We start from the raw sequence: 21,327 nt of genomic DNA, 5'->3' as shown, positions 1-21,327 counted from the left end.
ATTTGTTAGTTATGCAAGTGCATGAGCTCCTTAAGAATTCTTAACTCTTTTCTCTTAAATATTTTTTTTCCAATTAAACAGTGCTTTTCCTCAAGTAACCTTACTAAACACTACACTTGCTTAACTATTGCTGTCAGAAAGAAAAGCACTACCAAAGTTAAATTATGTCCGATTGCAAAACAGATTTAGTGAATTTTGGGGATCTTCTGCCTCAGAGGCAATGAATTTCAGGATTCTTTGTTAGAGAAAAGATGAATGAAGATTTGAAGCCTGAGTTGCCTCCAAAATGCACCCAAAGTGTATCAAGGCAACAAAGGTATTTTTCTCAGACATCAGGCAAAGCCAACATCTGTCAGGTAAGGAGGAGTCAGAGGGACCACTAGATCCTTGACCAGCACTTCTGCTTCACAGTGAAAGGAAGTACTAGCTTCCACTTACTCCTAGACTATGAGATTCAACCAAGTATAGCTTCTTGCAGAGAATAATTAAATAAAATAAAATAAAATAAAAAGTATGTTTGTAGCTCAGCCACGCCTTTCAACAACAGGGGTAGATAAGAATAAAGAAAATAAAACATAATTTCCACCCTACATTAATGGTGAGTTCAACAGCCAAATATGCCAAAACAATATGGTGGTAAAATACGCCCCTCACTGTGCTCAGATGAAAGAGCAAGTGAGCTAGAACATCCATTCTGCTTGAGATTCCAATAGCTATTTCTAAGAAGACTTCCTTCACCTTCTTTCATCCAGATGGTAGGCATTGAACAGACAACGACACATAGGAGCAGACTCATGTAGTTACAGTAATTCAGAGAAAACACTGGACCACTGCTCAGTAGTAGTGGGGGAAAAAAAGCAAAAATGTAAAGAAATACTGGGAAAGGGACATAAAATAGAATTGGGAATATCATTGTACATGTACTATTATATAAATCCATAATCAGTTGCCATACTAAGTAATACAGGAAAATCTGTCTCTTTCACCTCAGAAAGGATATAACTAGGCCTGGAAAAAGGTTTAAAGAAGATAAACAAGGATGATCAAAAGTAAGGAACACCTTCCCTATGAGGAACAGCTAAGAAATCTTGAATTCTTCAGCCTGCAATGGGGAGTAAGAGGCAGATAAATGACAGCTGTACAGCTGTAGAAAGGACCTGGTTTGCCCTGCTACAGATCAGAATAGAAGGTTCCTGTGTTTGGAGCAGGTTATCTTCAAAGATTATGGATCTCTGCCCTCCTTAGTGGCCTCTCACAGGTGCCAGATGACAGCTCCCTTAACTAGCCAAAGATTGCTCTACTGAAGCCCAGGGTCTTTATCCTGCTACTTGCCTTTCTCACCTCCATCCAGATTTTATATCCTGCCATCCATTTTCACTGCAGCCAAGGCACCCATCAACATTTACATGCTCAGACAGTTCTGCACACTTCATGAGTAGCAGATTCAGTAGTACTCCTCTCCTAGCTGGCCACCTAAAAATTGCCCCCAACACACTCCTGGAATATCCGTAACACAAAAACATTTCTAAATCCACAAATTGTGACCAACAGTAATTCAATGCATCATTAATACATTAGAAAATGACCTTGTTGCCAGGGCAGATTTATCATACAGTTATCTGTGTATAAAATGGATATATAAATATACATATACCCCTCTTAGCAAAAAGTATGTCTAATTTACTAGCCATCATCAAAGGGGTCCTCACCCTTACAGCATTGATGAAGAATAATCAACTGCTCCAAGACTTCCTACTGCTTCCTGACGTGGCCCTATTTACCACACTGTCAAGTCCTCTTTTTCCCCACTCCAAGATAGGAGCAGGTAGGTCATGTCATTAACATCAAGGCCAAGAAAGAAGACAGCTTCTTCAAAACTATAATGACTTTTTGTGGACAGTTATTGTGTTTACAGTGCCTCTAATCCCCAGACTGGGCCAACAGGTCAGCAGAATGCAGTGCTAACTAAAGCAAAGCATGACTACACATCTTGAAATCACACAAAAGCAGCAGGAATAAAAACTAATTAATACATTTCATTCTCAAGTAAAACCAAATTACCTGAGGAATTCCTTGTGAAGACATGACTGCTTGATTATAGAAAATACGACCAAAATGATCTCGATCTGGAAATACTTCTGCTTGACGAGGCAAATTTGCTCCTCCAGAATCAACTACAGTAAATGAAAATATATTAACACATGCCTTTGAACAGTGTTATATACATAAATTGTTGGTAAATTATCTGCATGTTACTGAAAATATCCAGCCCTTACTATCGCTACTGCTACCTGGTATCTATGTATATTAGGATATCCTTCCTGAAAATGCAGAATTAGTACATTCCACATACACAACTAACATCCACACCAAATATTTTAATGAAAAATAAATTCAGATGGCTTTAGAGATACAACCATTCTTCCTGCAGATACTTCTAACCTCATCTTACTGCAAAACATTTGAACTAAGATCACTTTCAGTGCACAACTTTTAAGACAATTTTTCTATTGCAATTCTGTCACAAGATCCAAAAAAATGAAGAAACTAACTACTCATGCATGACAGATGTCAGGGAAAGGAAAAACAATGAAATGATACATACAGTGGTGTAGTTACATCTGTATCTTGTAAACCGAGACCTACAGCAATGCAGAAAATAGTGCTACAAAGCTAGAAGTGCACTCCAGTAAGATTTGCAACTAATCTGTAGAAGTAACATTGTATTGATGAAAATGCATTTGCAATGGAAATATTTACCTGGTTAGTTGAATCTGGGGACATGTCAGCCTCAACAATGTGTTTTGAAAGAAGCAGTGTTTTATCTAGAGATCATGTAATACCATTGACAAAGGTCATTTGCTATTTCCGCAATGGGACTCACCCAAATATATGCAAGGGAGATGATTTTGCATTGCAATTTCTTGAGCACGTAAATGTTTCTTAACAGTGATGGGATAGTAAGTACCACCTTTGACAGTTGCATCATTGGCAACAATCAAGCATTCCACCCTGAAAGCAAAACAAATTTATGGGAGAGAAATATAGTCCTAGTAAACAAATCATTTGTTGATTAAGAACTGCAACACACTCAAGATACTTGAAACCCTTGGGATGCTCAAGAAAGCAATCCTCTTTACCTGCATTCCCTCAAACACACAGTATAGCAGCAGTTGCAGCACTATGACGTTCTGCTTCACAGTCCCTTAGCTCCCTAAATAATTAGCTATAGATTCATACTTATTTCCAACAATAGTTTTAGTGGTACTTTTAGTAAGCAAAACTAATTCTTAACCTAGAATACTGTTCTGTCTCTTGAAAATTGCCTTACTGATGCACAAATCTCTTTTCTTCATCATACACCAGAAAATCTGTGTGTCCAACTTCAATATGCAATACAGTTATTTAAAAAATCACCTCCTTTTAACAAAAACTGAATGAATTAAGACACTGAATTTGCTGATATTTTGAGTCTCTGAAACAAAACACTTAAAAGCTAATAGCTTAACGCTGGAAATTAAGCAGTGTTGTACCTTATTGCTTTTCATATCATCAATAATGTAGCTGACTGCTATCTCTCACCCAGATATTCGTCCAATGCCTGTGATAATTCCTCCTGCTGGTACCTCTTCATTACCATACAACTGGTAGCCTGCAAACTGGGAGAACTCCAAGAATGGAGACCTGAGTAATGACAAAGACCATAACAAGATTTTTAAACAGGAATTGGCTTAGTACTCAAATGTCACTGAATCTCAATTGTAAGATCCAATTTTATTTTTTTTAAATCTCACTTTTTAAAACGATGAGTATTTCAAAGAACACATTTGTAAAACTTCAAATGGTGATAACTGCCAGTGCTCATGGAAACTAACGAGAAAACAAGTCTCTTAGACTATTGACCTGAGAAAGAGAATTCGATGTGTTTTTAAGCAGAGAAAGTACTTACCCTGGATCAATAAGCCTGTCAATTCTCTCTCTGGGTAACAGCTTTCCTCTTGATGTGTGAAGCTTACGAGCTTTTTCTCCACCCCCTGTGATACAACAGTCAGTCTTTAGGTTTACACTGAACACAGACAGACAAATCAACAGTTATATTAAAATTTAGAATGGAAGCACTAAAAAGTTCCCAGCTTTTCAAATATGGACTTTAATAATGCATTCATTAAATAATGATTTTCACTTCAAACAGACTTAAGGAATTGATACAAATGCTTGCCTTTTGGAATCTACTCTATTTTCCCCTTCATTTTTTATGGCTAGTCTTCATGTAAAGATACTAATAAACACCGTTGCCTGAAACTTTCACTCTCTGCTTGGCTATCAACAGAAGGGCTGGAAACATGAATACACAGAGGAAAAGCACAGCAATAAGAACTACAAAATATACTTTTTCCCAAACTAGTTCAAAACAGCTATGCTGAATCCAGTCTTGAAAGACCCAACACTACCAGGATTCATTTCCTTAGATTACTCCAAAGCTGTGAGCATCAGAGTTCAGAAACACAGCATTTAATATCAAGGTTATATTTATCTTTGCTTCATCTCAGCCCGTTACTGGAGGCCAACCTAAATCATATCTTTTGCTCTCTAGAGCTTTGTGTCATTCAATACTTAAGATTTGTTGACACACCTCAGCCTCTTTATAACAATAGCTTATCCAAACAGCGTCTCTTTATGTAGACAGATCACTGATCCACCTCGTCACTCTAAAATTGTCTCCCCTTGTCCAAAATAAAGCAGGTGTTATTTTGCTAGCATTTCTCCTGAGACTTCTAGATTTCTTTGTTAGCTAAGCATTGCTGAAACAGAGCTTTTAAGCCTACCTGTCAAGCCATCCCTCTTACCTCCTTCTTTGACCACTATGAATATCATTTCCTACCTATAAGGCAGGCCAGAAAGCCCACAGATTATTTCTGATTCAGTCTGTTCATTAGGTCTGTATATCCAGCCTAAGCCTAAATCTTGCACAGATTTACCTGCACAGGTCTCTTACGATACAACCTTTCATATCCACCCACAGAGCTAATACTCTCATCCAAGTTCTCAACATCCCACATCATGATTACTACAACATTTTCTCTGACCTTAGCAGAAACCATCTTGCCTTTCTCATTTACACTTAGAGTGCTGCTGCAAGAATCATTTTCTATCCTGTGATTTTCGTCATCTCTGCGCATACCCCCTCTTCACATGCTAATCCTAAATGCTTGCCCTCCATGCCCTATAGCCATTCTGTTGAACATTTCTCTTTCAGGATCAAGAGGTTCACTCCACCCTACACTAGACTCCTTTCTGAAGCAGAAATTTCTGAAGCAGAAATTCACTGAAAAAAGCTTGGAGGTGTTTAACGTGAAATCTCCTGTTCAATTTCTCCTCTACAGCAATGTCTATAAAGACTTCACTGTGACTGTGGATTGGTTATGATTCCTGCCAGTCGCAAAGCCTAGAAGTATCTCAGTTGTAAAATTCTTTTGCTTGTCATCCGAAATCCACCTGCTGTAATTTTTTACAGCCCATACATTCTTTGGTGGCAGGGACCTTCCTGTTACACAGACTGGTATTACACAGGAGAATGTGATAGAGGATTACAACAGACCTACCCACCAGAGCAACAAATAATGAAATATGCATTACAAAGACTTCTGGCAAGAGCTCATTCTCTGAACGACCGCTCTTAGAAAGAAAAAGACGTTGCATTGATCCCTCAAAAGTATTCAGTCTAAGTATCCAATTCTTCTTGGTTGGACTAGATGATCTGAGAGGTTTTTTCCAACCTGAACGATTCTGTGATTCTTGTATACCTGTATGACAGGCAAAGCAATCTCACTTGATCACACTCTCAAAATACATATAAACTTTGTGACAGAGCTCCCTTACTGAGATGCAGAAGAGGACTGTGTTCTTGTCCTGTTATCATATAATGAGCAAGAAGAAGAAAAGGTGCAGCAGTGAAGAAGGCCGTTATCACTAGTTCACGAGCCACACAGGATACTACTAAACAGTCCCTACACCCATAAAAGACACAGGGAGTCTACAGGATTCAGCACATCCTTATGAAGTCCTTGAGCTTTGTTACATAGCAAACAAGGAAGAATATTAAACTCATACTCTTAAATGTGCTCTGTTCCAAAGTTGTACAAGAAGTTGCATTACATAGGAAACAGCACACTGTCACGACACACACAAGGTGAGAATTAAAGCTACATGCTTGATCTCAGGCAGCACAGTTTAGCTTTGATAAACAATTTCATTTTGTATTTCTCAGTCAGTTGTAATTAATTTAGGTAGTCCTATATCAGTAAAGATGAAACCTGAAACACAGGTTTCAAACTTCCAAATCAGTACAGATTTACTTACCTTTTTTTTTTTTTGCCAGCAAAACAACAACAGAGGTCTTTGTAAACCCCCTTGAAGGTGAAGAAACTAACACACAACTTGAACAGTAGTACATTTGCCAAACCAAGCTTTTATAAAAGCAGGCAGCCGAGGATGAAGCAAAGAAGCAGGTGAAGAGGAAAGTACATGAGCAAAAACCTTTTTTTAATAGTCCTTTCTATTTTTTAAATATTGCCATTAAATTCATTAAAGAAGCATATTTTCCATTGATTAAAAGGACTGATTAAAAATGAAACAGCTCTGAATATCCAGTTTTCACCATGTATTTTGCTTACTTTTTGCCTCTTTAGTAAGGAAATTAGTCTTCTGTTTTGTTATATCAACCTTACTTTAACTTATCGTGCTTTTCCAGTAATTTATGGACTTGCTGCATTAGGATATTCCTGTGATATTCTGTTGGCAAAAAAATGTATTAACACTAAATACTGTGATAAACAAATAAATGCCAATGTTAAAGACTCTTTTTCTTACTTAAACCAAATTACTTTGAAAAAAACCACCAATATTTCGAACCAAGCTAACTTGGACATAAACCCTTTAAAGTTTTCAGCTGATGAAAGATAGCACCTAGATGCAAACCGATGACCTAAACTTCAGTATGACTACCATAATCCACCTAATGTTGTGTCTGAATGAACTGATTAATGGGAAAAATAGTAATAATTTAAAGAAAAACATCTATTTTAGGACTAGTTTAAACAAGTATTCTAAAATCTGGACTACCATACTTACCTAATTTGATTTTTTCTGCTTGTTCCTGGAGTTCCTTTACCAGTGCTTTCATTCGTTCATAGTTTTCCTAAGTAGGAGAAAAATGTTTCAAGTTTAACCAAGAGTGACACTGCTATGTTTGAACAAAAAACACAGAAATTAGTGCACAAGATTTATTTCTCTTCAAAATTTCAATCTACCTTATTAAATTCTTGTTCTGCACTGTTTTTAAAGTAATAAAATTTCTACCTGTGTGTAGGCTTTCCTCAGGCATCCCAAAACAACCTTCACAAAAACTCTGAATGTGTTTGAATTGTAAAAGGTCAGTTCTAAATTTAATGAACCATTACCAGAATTAGTCATTACAGAGTTGAAATGTTATTTTTCAGGTTTTGTTAATGTTTTGTTACAGGTTTGTTTGCCTTTTACAAATCTAATTTTGTAAAACAAAACATCATGGAGACTCAAATTAATTGATGCTATGTCTCTTCTACGGAAGATGAATGACCTAGACTGAATAGAAATTGGTAAACAATTTCTATAGTCTTATTGTTTAAGTAGAATGTAAAGAGAAAACAAAGCTTTGCAAAACCAAGGAGACCGGTCTTCGAGGCAATATTCATCTTATAAAAACAGACTTTTCCAGCTTTTTATGAGCAAACCAGTACTGAGCTCACCACTGCAGAAATATCCCATACTCTGTGTGATCATTACAGCTGTTTTTACCATTTCTTCAGAATTAGAACGTGTTAGTCAACCTTAACTTGGCTTTTCACACACACTAAAAACTACATAACTGCTTTGAAAAGTATAACCACAACAAAGCAAAGAGATACATTAATTGTTGCACAAAGAAATCATACTGTCTTGTCTAATTGCCATGTAGAAGATATTAAAGTCTACAGAAAAATCAATCTGGAAACTTCATATTCAGACTTGAACATTCAGAACTGGGGTTTCTCCTGGAAGCAGCAAGTGTTGTGGTTTAAATAGCTTTGTTTAGCTCTGTCTTAATCACAGAAAGACAGCATGTGGTGAAGGGCAAAGAGAATGAAAACAGGTATGGGCCCTTTGGATTCAAACCACTTTAGGTGTACAGAAGGACTTGAAAAAGAAAACATTTCTCCTCCTTTACAATCGCTATGAAGAGATAGAAAATATCCTACTGAAAGGTAAGAATGTGTCAGAAGAAAGCAGGTCTTGGCCACTTCCCCCCTGGTACACAGGGTCGGCAGCAGGTCAGCCCCTGTGCCTGGGGAAGGACTGCACATCCCCACTGAGTGCTGCGGGCAGCAGGGCTCAGCCTGCACCCGGTGCCTCCCAGGAAGATGACTGCAGAACGCTACCTACCTGCCTCCAGAGCTGCCCTGCAGCCCCAGGAGACAGGGACGGGGAAGTCACCAAACTTTGTGTCCCCTCCCTCAGTTGTAAGGCTGCATTGTCTGCTCCAGCATGCTGCTCCTCCTTTGGTGCTTCAGTCTTTCTTCCTGGCCCACCCTCCACACAGACCCAGCACCTACCTCTTCAACTGTTTTTTTTTTGTCTTTTTTTTTTCCCCTCCTAAGCTGTGAAATCACAGGGGAATGACTTACTGACAGTTTTACCATTGTTCACAGCATCCCAGAGAAACAAGTGCAAAGCAAGCTGCGTCTTGTTAACAGGACTCCAGCACTCCCCAGAGAGACTACGGACAGCACCTGCAGCCACACACACAACCACTCACCAATGAGGAAAGCAGAACCTGATTTCAGACCTTCAGAAGTGCGCTTACAACTCCTACAACTCCTCTGTAAAAGTCCGTAAAACAGACATCGTAACTCTGTTCTTCTAAATCTGCAGTTGTTACAAGATCCAGTGTTATTGTATGCGTGAGTGTTCAGTTTGTCTAGCCGACTCACTTCCCAGCACTGCACACAGGATTTTCCCTGTTTCTCCTTCTTCAGTCAGCCTGTTTCCTCTAAACACACTCACCTTTTTTGACAGTACTGAGATTTAAAGATCACCTTTAACATAGGAAAAAATGCAGCTAAAAATGGCAGAGGAAATTAGAAAGGTTGTAGCAACCCCAGTTGCAGGCTCCCTTATCCGATTCTGAATTAACAGCTCCTGGCAGCTGCTTTAGCTATTCTCCTACATGAAAAACTGTGAAAAGATTTTTTACACCATCTATGAAAACCATTGCATTCCAGTATTTCAGTTAAATTCAGTTGATTTCTAACCTTATCCTTCATGTCCTTAACCACAACACAACATCATTGTATGTTACAAAGGCAAAGTAAACATGTTTTCAAATCTTTCTATGGGTTTTTTAAGAAACAGCTCCCTTCAGAACCAAACCTGTTATTTCTTCTAATAAGCTCTTTATTAACTGATGTCAAAAAGGCAACAAGTTCTTTCTGGAAACCAGCCCCTGCACCAGTCAGTTCTATAAAAGTCTGCTCTTAATATAAGGGCTCCCAGGAACTTTAAAGCAAAATCTAGAAGCCAAAGTTACAGACTAATCCTACAGTTATTATATGAGCTGAATTACTGCTACACAAGGTAAGGAGCAGTCAGAGCTGATCTTCAGAATCTTTACATAGACTCTCCTCTATTTTCTAGAACTTGGACTAACTCATTTTTAAATTACATTTTTACCTGTCTGGTTTGACAGTTTACATTATGAAGGCCAGCCTGTCTAGCTGAATTCACAGCCAGAAAAGCAAACATTAGCTGCAGGAGGCAAGACCTTCATCACATATTGTTATGCCTTCTTGTGTTTGCACTGCTACTCCGTGTATTACATTTATTTCAGATGGTTAAGTACCTCACAGCATGGACCCCAGCTCTTTGTGTTTGTAAAGCACCACGTACATTTACACTAGTCTACAAATTGTAATTATTTCTACCAAATACTAACACTATTAGGAACCGTACTGCTTGAATGACGTACCAGATGTGTCCAAGTAAGTGGGCTTGTCTAGCATAGCCACGCAAACTTTTCCTGTCAAAATGTCCCATTGGAAACTGCTGCCAAAACTTGTGAACACTAATAAAAAAAAAAAAAAAAAAAAAAAGTAAAAATGTATCCTAGAAAAAGTTACCTGGCCTTGCATTTTTTTGAGCTCTGGAGGTACACACGCAAATGAAAATCCATTAACAGCTTAGCTGAGTAAACACATTATTACTTTTTCTTTTTGTAGGTGTGAATATACACACACGTACACAAACATACTCGCACTCACTTCACATGTACAAGCTCTGTACATATACACACTAAAGCTTCACAGAAGTTTCTGTCACCTACTAAGTTCTGTCCCAAAACTTAGTTTCTGCAAAACCAAACACAGAACGAGAGGAAGTATTTCTGTGAGAGTACGTGCTGTTGCTTCACTTGCTGTTAGTTATTTTGCCTGGATCAAGTTTTAAGACAGCTGTGTGTCTTCCTATCAGTTTTGATCCACACCTAAAACTACACGATTTTCAACCTAACTGTAAACACAACTTTTATCCTCAATGTGAAGATGCCAATAACGCCCCACTAAAACAAAACAATTTACGCCAGACACGGGTGCTGTCATCTCCATAAAGGAGACTGTCATTCCACCTGTTTCTCCACCTCTGGGGATGGTTCTTTCCACTGGCATCCAGCTTTCTGGAGGCACACGCTTGACTCTGCAATATTCCCCCTGCCTCCAGCTCAGGAGCTAGTTGGCAAACAGAAGAAAGTTTCCAGCCCTGAAACCACCAGAGACCTCCTTCGGCTGCCTGCACGCTCCCCGTCCCCGCCTCACCAGCACGGTATCGATCAGCTCCTTCCTCACCGCTGCAATAACAGCAGGCAAACAGGCGCTCGGATTAAGGCGAAAAGTCGAGACCAAACCCACCGCGAGGCGGCAGACGGCACGGCCCCATGCCCTTTTTCATTTATTTATTTATTTATTTTTAAACTCAGCCTGAGCGAGATAAAACGGGATTTGGCACTTCCACCAAAAAAAAAACAAACAAACAAAAAAAAACAACCAAGCCCAAGGGGCGGCAGCAGCAGCAGCTGCCTGCGGGCACCGAGCCCCCTGCCTGAGGGACCCTCGCTGCCCTCCTCCTCCTCCTCCTCCTCCTCCTCCTCCTCCTCCTCCCGCCGGGCGCTCCCCCGGCCCCGGGGCCGCCGAGCGGTGCCGGGCCCGGCCTACCTGGTAGAGCGCGGAGCCCGCGTCGGGCCGCGAGCCCACGGCCGCCACCGCCTCGCCGCGGTAGGGGCGGGCGGGGGAGCGGCGCAGCAGCCGCCATGGGCGCAGCAGGCGCCGCGGGCCCAGCAGCATGGCGGCGGCGGAGCGGAGCACAGCCCAGCCCCAGCCCCAGCCCCAGCCCCAGCCGTGCCGGGCCGTCCCGGGCCTGCCGCCGCCGCCACTCCCTCCGCCGCAGCCAATGCGCAGAGCGCGGCCCCACAGCCGCCCGCCCCGCTCGGCCGGGCCCCTCAGCGGGCAGGGCTGGGAGCTGAGGCTGGCTCCGTGCTTTGGTGTGCGGGAGAGAGAGGGGAAGGGAGGGCGAGGAGGGGCTGCTGCCGCCGGCTGGGCTGAGGGGGATGAGAGGAGAGAGTCCGGCGGAGGCCGAAGTCATTTTGTGTAGAGAAAAGTGAAATAAAGCTGCACCCCAGACAGAAAGCCAACGACAGCATAAGACGAAGTGTCTTCAATCTGCTTTCCCCATGCAAACGTGCCTCACAGTGCGAGGCAGAAGTTGAACCCACACCTCCAAACACATACAAGCCTTTAGAAATAGCAATAAATATTCCAACAGACACAGGTAATATAAAATAATTTATTCACATAATTTACATATACAATATGACAACTTTCTTTGAAACAGAAAGCTTATATGCAATAATACCTGTGTCGGACACATCTTCAAGCAAAGCCACATTTCTTGTGCCACATTTCTGTAAAAACGCTACAACTAATCGGCATCGAGATTTCACAATTCCTTTCTTACATCCCCCACCATTACAAAACTTGCATAAAACAGAACACAAAGTTGTCTCATCACAATTCATATTACACTTGTTCTTTAAAAAAAATCCTCTAACAAAGTGCATGTGGTTTACTGCAGGGAAAAAAAAATGTACCCCAATTAACAAGGTAGATAAGGCACCTTAAATATTGGTGATGAAATTATTATTTTTATCTTATAATGTGAATGCAAGCTAACACATATGCAACAAAATATAGAATGGATATCACCTTAGAAAGTAATTAGGGCAATTATTTCATAGCCAACTCTGCCCAAATCTGTGTTTAGGCTATGCCAGTGCAAGTGATTGAAACATGCCACATCTATTAGGAACTAAGAACTTGCTTTAATGAAATATCTACAAGATATACAATACTTTGAGCTTAATGTATACATTATCCTATTTCATAATATTTACAGTAAGACAATACTTAGATAAACTACTCAAGTTAAATGGATTAGGCAGAGCAGGATACTGTCTGAGGAGAAGCTCTGGTGGTGGTGGTAGATTTGTCTATTTGTTTTTTCTTTTTGACAGTATGCTTTCCAGTAAGTTACTTTCTACTGGGAACATCAGCCTATTTACCGCGTCAACTAGATGTTGTTCCTAGTGCCATCTGGTTGACAGAAACCTCCTAGTATAGTAATTTGCAGTAGCAGTAATATTTTTTTGTGCATTGTCCCTTACTGACAAAGTTTTAAAGGCTCTTTCATAAGCCTTGCCATTAATTTCTGAAAGGCAAACATTTTCAAACTTCAAGAAGTATTTCAAAATTAAGTAGATACTTACGTGAAAATACTTGCCAGCCTATGATTAAACCAGTCCAAAACTGAAAACAGGCTAATACAGTTTCAAATACAGTTTCTCTTTTATGATCATTTCTTTTGCAGAATTACTTGCTGTTATTAAGTATCAGGACAAAGCTAGACTACCTAGATCTACACACTCATTGTGTAATGAAGTTTGAGAATAAATATTTCACCTTTCATTGACCACCTGGCTTTATGAGACTCAACAGAACTTTCTTATTTCATCAAGACAATCTTCCTCCTAAGCAAGTAAACCATTACACTAAAATCTCAAGCTATGCCAGCGAGTACAAGTAATCCAGGAACACGGGGAAAGCCATTCAAATTCAACTGCTTCCAAGCAGCAAATCCTTAAAGCAACCTCACTGTACATGTACAGTCATGGTTTAAATTTAGTTCTGTTTGTGCTAATTTACACAGGTGAAACAAAGGACAGTGGTACAGATATATACACCTATATGTAAAAACAAGGAAAAGAAATGGTATCCAATCCCTTGTTTTCAAATTTGGAAGGAAATTAGTATGTATATTGGGAAACACTAACCTTTTCCTCACTCTAGTAGGACAGCTGCAAAAATTAACATTGTATAGCATCACTCGGTAAATGAAGCATGTCTTTCAGTGTTTTCCTATATAAATTTTAAAGGAGACAAAACCATTTGGCTTTTCAGGCTAAGGTCTTTTAATTTATGCAAGACTTCTTAAATATAAAAATACGTAGTTTGGAGATGCTAATAAAAATAGCTGCAGTGATGAGCATATCCATGTATTTCCTATGCTACTTTCAGTATTTGCATCCTGATCTACAGAGATTACGCTATATATAAAAGGTTCATTCCTCCTTCTAATATACTAATATAGCATACTTCACAAAAAGAAGTAAAGAACTTGTATAACCAGTACCACAAGCTTTAGCATTATAATCCAAAGGGATCCTTGTCACAAGAATAAGCATTTTTTGCATCACACTTTTCTGGAAGACAGCCATGCACCCATTTATCAACATCTAAACAAGGGAAAATTACGCCACTGGTACATCCAATGGCATCAATGTAGTGGTTTAGGTTGCATCAACATTTTAAAAGTATCCAGGTCACTTTGGAAGAAATTGATTCCATCTTTAGGGAAGTTTATTAACAATAGCTTGGCTGACGGTAAGATTGGCACAGCAAGCATTAGAACAAGCACAGACTTTTTAAAATAATTTCTTGCTATTGTACTTAGGTCCCACAATTTTTATAAAGCCAATTTGCTATTCTGAGTCATCTACTTCCATAAAGATGTCACTGAAAAAATACTCAGAGATTCTGGTGGGCTCTTCTTCCTTCTTTGGATCTTTAGCAGAAAGGGGGGGCTTCTGAGATGGCTCATTACTTGGAACCTAATAGAAAAAGAAAAGGGTACTGTTAACAGTCTTAATCTGTTTACATATTTATATATACACACAGATGTACACAAACACATATATACATATACACATATATATGCACATGTGTATAAGCATATGTAGATATATATGCTTGTGCTTCCTATTCAGACAGGAAGTTTCAATAAAAAAAAACAGGAATTACTGGAAAAAGGAAAACAAGTAGACTCTCTTCTCATCTTCTGCTAACTAACACCAGGAATATTTCTGCAGGAAAAGCTGATTAATATTTTGAGATAGACCACGTACTGGACAACAGTCCCTTTTGTTTGACTTCACATATTTGCTATGGGTTTCAGTTAAAACAGAGAAGTATTTCTGCAATTTGTTCCCCAGGGGCCAGTGTTGAGGCCTGTCCTCTTTAATATTTTCATTGATGATTTGGATGAGGGAATTGTTTGCAGACAACGCCAAGCTGGGGGGAAGTGTGGATCTGCCAGAGGGTAGGAAGGCCCTGCAGAGGGACCTGGACAGGATGGGTCGATGGGCAGAGGCCAGGGGGATGAGGTTCATCATGGCTAAGTGCCGGATCCTGCGCTTTAGCCACAATCCCGTGCTATGCTACAGCCTTGGATGGAGTGGATGGAAAGCTGTGCAGAGGAAAAGGATCTGGGGGTGCTGACTGATGCTCACCTGAGCATGAGCCAGCAGTGTGCCCAGGTGGCCTAAAAGGTCAACAGCATCCTGGCTTGTACAAGGGACAGTGTAGCCAGAAGCATCAGGGAGGTGATCGTCCTCCTGTACTCTGCTCTGGTGAGGCCACACCTTGAGTCCTATGTTCAGTTTTGGGCCTATCACTACAAGAAGAACATTGAGGGCCTGGGGTGTGTCCAGAGAAGGGCTACAAAGATGGTGAAGGACCTGGAAGACAAGTCCTGTGGGGAGCAGCTGAGGGAACTGGGGATGTTTAGTCTGGAGAAGAGGAGGCTCAGGGGAGACCTAATTGCTCTCTGCAACTACCTGAAAGGAAGATGTGGGGAGCTGGGGGTTGGCCTCATCTCACAGGTAACTAGTGATAGGACTAGAGGGAATGGCCTCGAGTTGTGCCAGGGGAGGTTCAGGTTGGAAATGAGGAGACAGTTCTTCTCAGAAAGAGCCGTCAGGCATTGGAACGGGTTGCCCAGGACAGTGGCGGAGTCACCATCCCTAGGGGTGTTCAAGGAAAGGTTGGATGTGGTGCTTAGGGAAGTGGTTTACATTGGTAGCAGGATGATGGTTGGACCAGATGATCTTGGAGGTCTTTTCCAATCTTAATGATTCTATGAGTCCACAAGATAATTCAAAGTCAAAACTTCATCACATTAAAATATCATACATATGCACATAAACAGTTATCAGCAGAAGCCCTTACAGCTTCACCCAAATTTTGAAGAAATGTACAAACCTTCTGCAACTTCTGCAAATGTAACAGAATAGAATATTGGGCTACAACTGTCAGAGAAACCAAAACATTCATAGATGTATGTGCACAGAAAAAAAAAAAAAAAAAAAAAAAAAAAAAAAAAAAACACCTTAGTTCCTTTTTAAGTTTCCTTGACATGCACAAGTTAGGATCTATTTATTCAGTGAGGCAGATGTCTCTCCAAACTTGAACTCTGTATGCCCACCTACTCACTTCTGAAACAACTAATTCATTGTTCTTCACTTCTCAAAAATGAAAGGACATTCAGAAGCAAACATACCGTAACTACAGCATCAGCAGTTATGCCATCATACTCCACAGATGATGTGCTTGTAGAGGGAAGGGAACAAGATTCCTTACTGGATGGAGAGTTTTTTTTCTGATTTTGCTTCAGGGTCGCAATCTTTGGTTTTTGTATCTTCCCTCTACTCCCCTTGGTATCTTCTGCAGAATCAGAACTACTTTTTTTACAAATTAAAGATAAAAATCCAAATGGTTTTCGTCCACCCCTATTCAAAACAAATACAGTCAGAATGTCATAGATTGCTCCATTAAAGCAATATATAAATAGCATAGCAGGGGTCCAACTCATTACAGAGCAAACAAACACCACAGATGCACATGAAAATTCTAAGAAACAAGAAGTTATTCCAAGACAGGCTGTTTTTATTATTGAGTAATTTCTCACATGAGGAGTTTTACAAAGCACTACAGAAACTAGGACCTCCAACCCTTAGAACAGGAACCTACGATTTGTCACTACGCTAAAGCCTGTAAAAAACTACTGAATCTTCAGAAAGAGGTACCAAGAGGAACAGAGACTTAGGCATGAAGAAAGAAAAAGAGCACCCTTTGTCTATTCACTGAAAAAAAAGAAACCTGATTCCCGACAATGGGGCTACAGCAGACTATTTTAGACCACAGAAAGAAGACTCCCTGCTGCTGGGTTTCAGACTCATCACACCTAATAATCAAACTTACGTAGAAAAACAGGGAAGAAATGACAGTGATGATGGAGGTACAGAGTATCAAAGTTACTTCTTATGTTACAAAGAGTTTACAGATTAGGGAGTAAACTCTAAGGCAAGGATTCTTAATTTTAATGCATCATTACCCAGCTGCTGTGGATATCCAAGGTACAAATAAACAATTTTGTTACGCACAAATGTAACAAAAGAATAAACAACAGGATCAGGACAGACCAGTGGAGCACCACAGCTGAGACCAATGAGCACAAGTGCAACAGACAGCAGGAATTCAAACACTTAAAACAGTGTGGAAGGGTATATTAAAAAAATAAACATAATCCACACACTGACAGACCGATGAGAACAATTTCTTCTGAGCTGTCAGGCTTGAAACTCCTTTGGGGAAATGGTGCATCTTAAGTTAGGCCTAGAAATCCAGTGTATGAGTACTATACCAATAATAAATTTTATTGGCAGAAGGACAAAAATCAAAACAAATGGATAGGTACATATATCTAAGCATAGACTGAGCTAAGGAAAACGACAATTATCCTAAATCAGTCTCAGAGCCAATAGATGTCTCCCTCGCAAGAGGCATCTGTAAATGTCTACATAGATACAACATACATCAGTAGTGTCCCTTAGTGTATCTGCTCACTTAATGACTAAAATACATCAAATTTCAAAGGAGACAGTTTGATCCTATTTAATTTGCTGAAGAGGATAGATACTATAATTCTTACCCAGTATGGTCACAAACAAGTGTACTGCCCTTATTAAAAAGTATACCAGAAACTCAATATGGAAACAATGTCTTTTTAACAGAAAAGGCTGGTCAAAATATTATTCTATAAATACCTGAGTAATGGAGTTTTTGAAGATTCTTTTAGACTTCCAGAATTTTCCAACTGTGCAGGTTCATGCACATCTCCTAGTTTTCCTTGCTCGCTTGTTTCTGCTTTTCTGCTGCAGGTTAAGCTAGACATCACCTCTTTTTCCTGATCAGATTCTGAATTCTCAAACGATGCTTTACCTAAATTCTCCAAAGTTTCATGCTGACTTCTCTCACCTAGTGGTCCGAGTGACAAAGACTTGGGCACCAACACAGAAGTAAGTAACTTTTTCTTTGCTGAAGCTTCTGTTTTTTGAAAAGGATTACCTGTAAAAGAGTTGAGAGTTATTCAGTGTTATTCAAAACTTCATTTAGTTCCTTCGATGATAACCTGTTCGAGCGAGTACAGAAGAGAGCTACGAAAGATGATCAGAGAGCAGGTGGAGCACCTCTCCTATGAAGAAAGGCTGAGAGAGCTGGGGATGTTCAGTCTGGAGAAGTGAAGGCCATGGTGAGACCTCAATGTGGCCTTCCAGTACCTAAAGGGGGCTTATAAAAAGGATGGGGAAGGAATCTTTACTCAGGTAGATAATGACAGAACAAGAGGAAATGGTCTTGAACTAAAAGAGATTAGAGAGATTTAGACTAGAAATTCGGAGAAAACTCTTCACTCAGAGGGAGTGAGGCACTGGAAGAGGTTGCCCAGAGAAGCTGTGGATGCCCCATCCCTGGAGGTGTTCAAGACCAGGCTGAATGGGGCCTTGACCAACGTGATCTAGTGGTGGCATCCCTGCCTATGGCTGGGGGGTTGGAGTTAGGTATCTTTAAGGTCTCTTCCAACCTGAGCCATTCCATGATTCTATGATAATGCCACAGCCCAAAAGATGAGGATAATGTTACAATGGCTTGCATCACAAGAGAAGGGCTGAATTTTTGTTGTTGTTGTTACTGTTCTCTTTTTAAAAAACACCATTATGAATTAAGAGTTCACAGTCTACTTGTAAAGTATGTAAAATCTTACAGATGCCATATGGAAAAGCTGGGAAAAATTTGAGGAAGTGTAGTTTTACTGCCCACACCCTTTACAACAATAGAACTTAGTTTAGCAATCTAGCTGTTCAGATTTCCACAATTTCTCTTTCAAGTTTATTTCAGGACAAAGAAGTAGTTCTCCAAATCCTTCATGGGCTCAAAGACTATATCATCAGGAATTCTGCTTTCCTTCTGCTGTTGATTCTTCAGAGACAGATTAAACTGTGAATTTATTTTTTTTAAAGACTAACACAAAATAAAATCTTAAAAATTTATTTTGGCATAGCATGGTAAGACACCAGTTAATACCTTTAGTTATTAGCACTCTCCAATGAGTGGAAATATTTGCTAAGCAGAAGATAATAGGTGTGGTCCAAAAATCTCCTGTAATTCATGAATAGACGAACTACGGCAATGCTTTTAGAACCATTCCTAACCATTAATAACCACCTTTTATAATCCAACACAATTAGTTTATAGCAAAAACATGAAATTGTGGTATTAGGTTATTACAGTGAAAATTTCATTCAACTGTTATGTTAGACAGCTGATTACAGCACCATTTAGCACAACGACAGCAAGTATTAAATTGTAATGTATCATGTATTTACATTCATTACACTTTGTTTTTACAAGTTTAAATTTACCTACCAGAAGCTCTTTTTGGAGAATTTGTGGATTTAGTTGAATAACCCTGTTAAAAAAAAAAAACAACTTTCACCATTCAAGAGACAATGAAAGTTGACAAAGGCACATTGTGCGTGTACACTTCTAAGAACAGGAGTGATAGAGAATACATCTTCAGTAGAGCATCATTCACCATTTATCTCATTTCCTGAGCAGGCTTTTCAAGGTGTTCTCATGAAAAATGACTCAAGTCAAAAAGGCCAAGACAAGAGGTCAAAGAACAAGGTAAATTTTTACCAAGTCCTTCCTAGAAAAGCTCTCTGAGTCATATGGGAAATTATCACACATTCCCTCACAGGGACGCACTACCAAATCCTAGCCTCCTCACAGAAATTGATGGAAGTCACTCCCACAAGCTTGGTCGTATTCTAAAAGGAAAGGGGAAAGCTGAATACAGGCTGGCCTGTTTTAATTTGCAGGTTCTTTTAGACTAGTGCCCACTAAGTTAAAAAACATTAGGAATATATCTAATAAGTTATTTCTGTAATAGATACCACTAGGAATCGTAATGTCTGCCAGTCATCCAATACACATCCAAAGTCTACCCTCCTCCAATGTAATTGTCAAAAAGGCTGTGGTGAATGAACTGAACAATGAAACATATTACCACCCTACCTACCAGGAAGCTTAATAAAAATATTTGAGAGCCAACAGCTTCTTCAGAAAAATAATACTAGAATTAACAGTCTAAAAAGTGCTGTTGGGTTCAACATAAAAAGCAATTTATGGATACTGATTTTGCCTTGAAATTGGACAGGTAATAGCATCACTTGCTCAAAAGTGTACTGCTAAACATTAAACATAGCTACAACGCTCCACAGTTGTGTTAAGCGTTTACACTATGCATACAGACACACTAACCAAATCACCTTCTCACCTTACAAGGGCTTTCGAAGTTACTCTCCACTACAGTAGACAGAGTTTTCTTGGCAGGAGGAAAGTCATTCTCTGCAAGCTCAGCCGCTGACCTTTTTTGAGCTGTCTGCACCAAATTTAGAACAGGCTCTGCTAATGCATTCCGTAGTTGTTTGGTTTCCATATTGCTGTTCAAAGATGCATCAAATTCATGAGCTGCAGTTGTCAAGGATCCAGTGCTGTTTAGATAAAAAATCATTATTGTGACTGTAAAAAAAAAGCCAAAATTTACCTTGTATAATACTTCGGTATGGAAATTACCCATGGATCATTGCTGATATTCTTTGTTACTTAAAGCCAGTATTGGTTTCACATGTACTGTTTACCATCAAGAACTATTTTGCTGCACTACCTTAAGGCAAGTTAGAGAACTGAAATTTGCTAGTTACAGTCATATCTAATTACTTTAGAAGATGTTCTGTTTGAATTCAATTTGATACTTCCATAAAATGCAAAAATATGTCAATTGATTAACTGCCCTAAATAATTCCATAATGCAATATTATTTACACGTGCTGCTGAATCTAATTCCCACCCTCTCCCTGCTCCCCCTGGTACGATCTCAAAAGAGAGTGAGAAATCTCAGGAAGCAGCAGAGACTAGGAAATAAAGTAAAGCAGTAATAGAACAGTGAGACAGATGTACCCTAACTCTGCCTGTCAGTAGTTCTCTCTATCTTCAGTAGTTCCACACCAATTCACTCTTAGTTACTGAATGGATAGATCTTTAAAGAGAATAACATTTTCCTTAAAGTTCTCCACACTGGTGGAGAACTGCATCACACCTGTAGTTTTGACCTGGGAACTTACATTAATACAGTAGTACATTTTACAACATAACAACACTTCCTATTCTTCAAAATCTTTTTGCCTTTGACATTTTTCTTTCTTCCCAAGATGAACAGGAGATTTAATTCAGCCACAATGTTGAAAGAATTCAGTTATGTCACATTGAAGAACACTCCTGCTGTAAGATACACACAAACCCTTTGTCTCAAAATACTGCCAACTAGCTAATATTCTACTGAGTGAATTCATTTATTTGATTTTAGGTTCTTCTGCCTTTAAAATCATGGCACAAACTCAAGAGAACAGTATCAACTTGTCTGCCATTTATCATATTCTCCAAAGGGCCATTTAGACTAGAAATTTGGAAAAGC

The 21,327-nt window shown here is 39.4% G+C and overlaps 2 protein-coding genes across 5 annotated transcripts in view; both read right to left on the bottom strand.

The window, feature by feature from the left end:
- MCCC2 (methylcrotonoyl-CoA carboxylase 2) overlaps positions 1–11,444 on the bottom strand; it is a 39,220-nt gene extending 27,776 nt beyond the window's left edge. The window contains exons 1-6 of the mRNA XM_032206013.1: positions 11,280–11,444; positions 7,132–7,198; positions 3,950–4,034; positions 3,583–3,684; positions 2,885–3,012; positions 2,062–2,174 (exon numbers count right to left, since the gene is read on the bottom strand). Of these exons, the coding sequence (XP_032061904.1) occupies positions 2,062–2,174; positions 2,885–3,012; positions 3,583–3,684; positions 3,950–4,034; positions 7,132–7,198; positions 11,280–11,408 (624 nt within the window). The 5' untranslated portion in view covers positions 11,409–11,444. The remainder of the gene's footprint in view (positions 1–2,061; positions 2,175–2,884; positions 3,013–3,582; positions 3,685–3,949; positions 4,035–7,131; positions 7,199–11,279) is intronic.
- Positions 11,445–11,893: 449 nt separating this feature from the next.
- BDP1 (B double prime 1, subunit of RNA polymerase III transcription initiation factor IIIB) overlaps positions 11,894–21,327 on the bottom strand; it is a 58,438-nt gene continuing 49,004 nt past the window's right edge. For all 4 annotated transcript variants that reach the window (XM_032206093.1, XM_032206096.1, XM_032206095.1 and 1 more), the window contains 5 exons: positions 20,131–20,347; positions 19,218–19,260; positions 17,561–17,861; positions 16,015–16,243; positions 11,894–14,287 (listed from right to left, as the gene is read on the bottom strand). In XM_032206093.1, the coding sequence (XP_032061984.1) occupies positions 14,159–14,287; positions 16,015–16,243; positions 17,561–17,861; positions 19,218–19,260; positions 20,131–20,347 (919 nt within the window). In that variant the 3' untranslated portion in view covers positions 11,894–14,158. The remainder of the gene's footprint in view (positions 14,288–16,014; positions 16,244–17,560; positions 17,862–19,217; positions 19,261–20,130; positions 20,348–21,327) is intronic.

This window comes from Aythya fuligula, chromosome Z, assembly GCF_009819795.1.
Source record: "Aythya fuligula isolate bAytFul2 chromosome Z, bAytFul2.pri, whole genome shotgun sequence".
Lineage (NCBI taxonomy): Eukaryota > Metazoa > Chordata > Aves > Anseriformes > Anatidae > Aythya > Aythya fuligula.
This window is presented reverse-complemented; position numbering and strand designations above follow the sequence as displayed.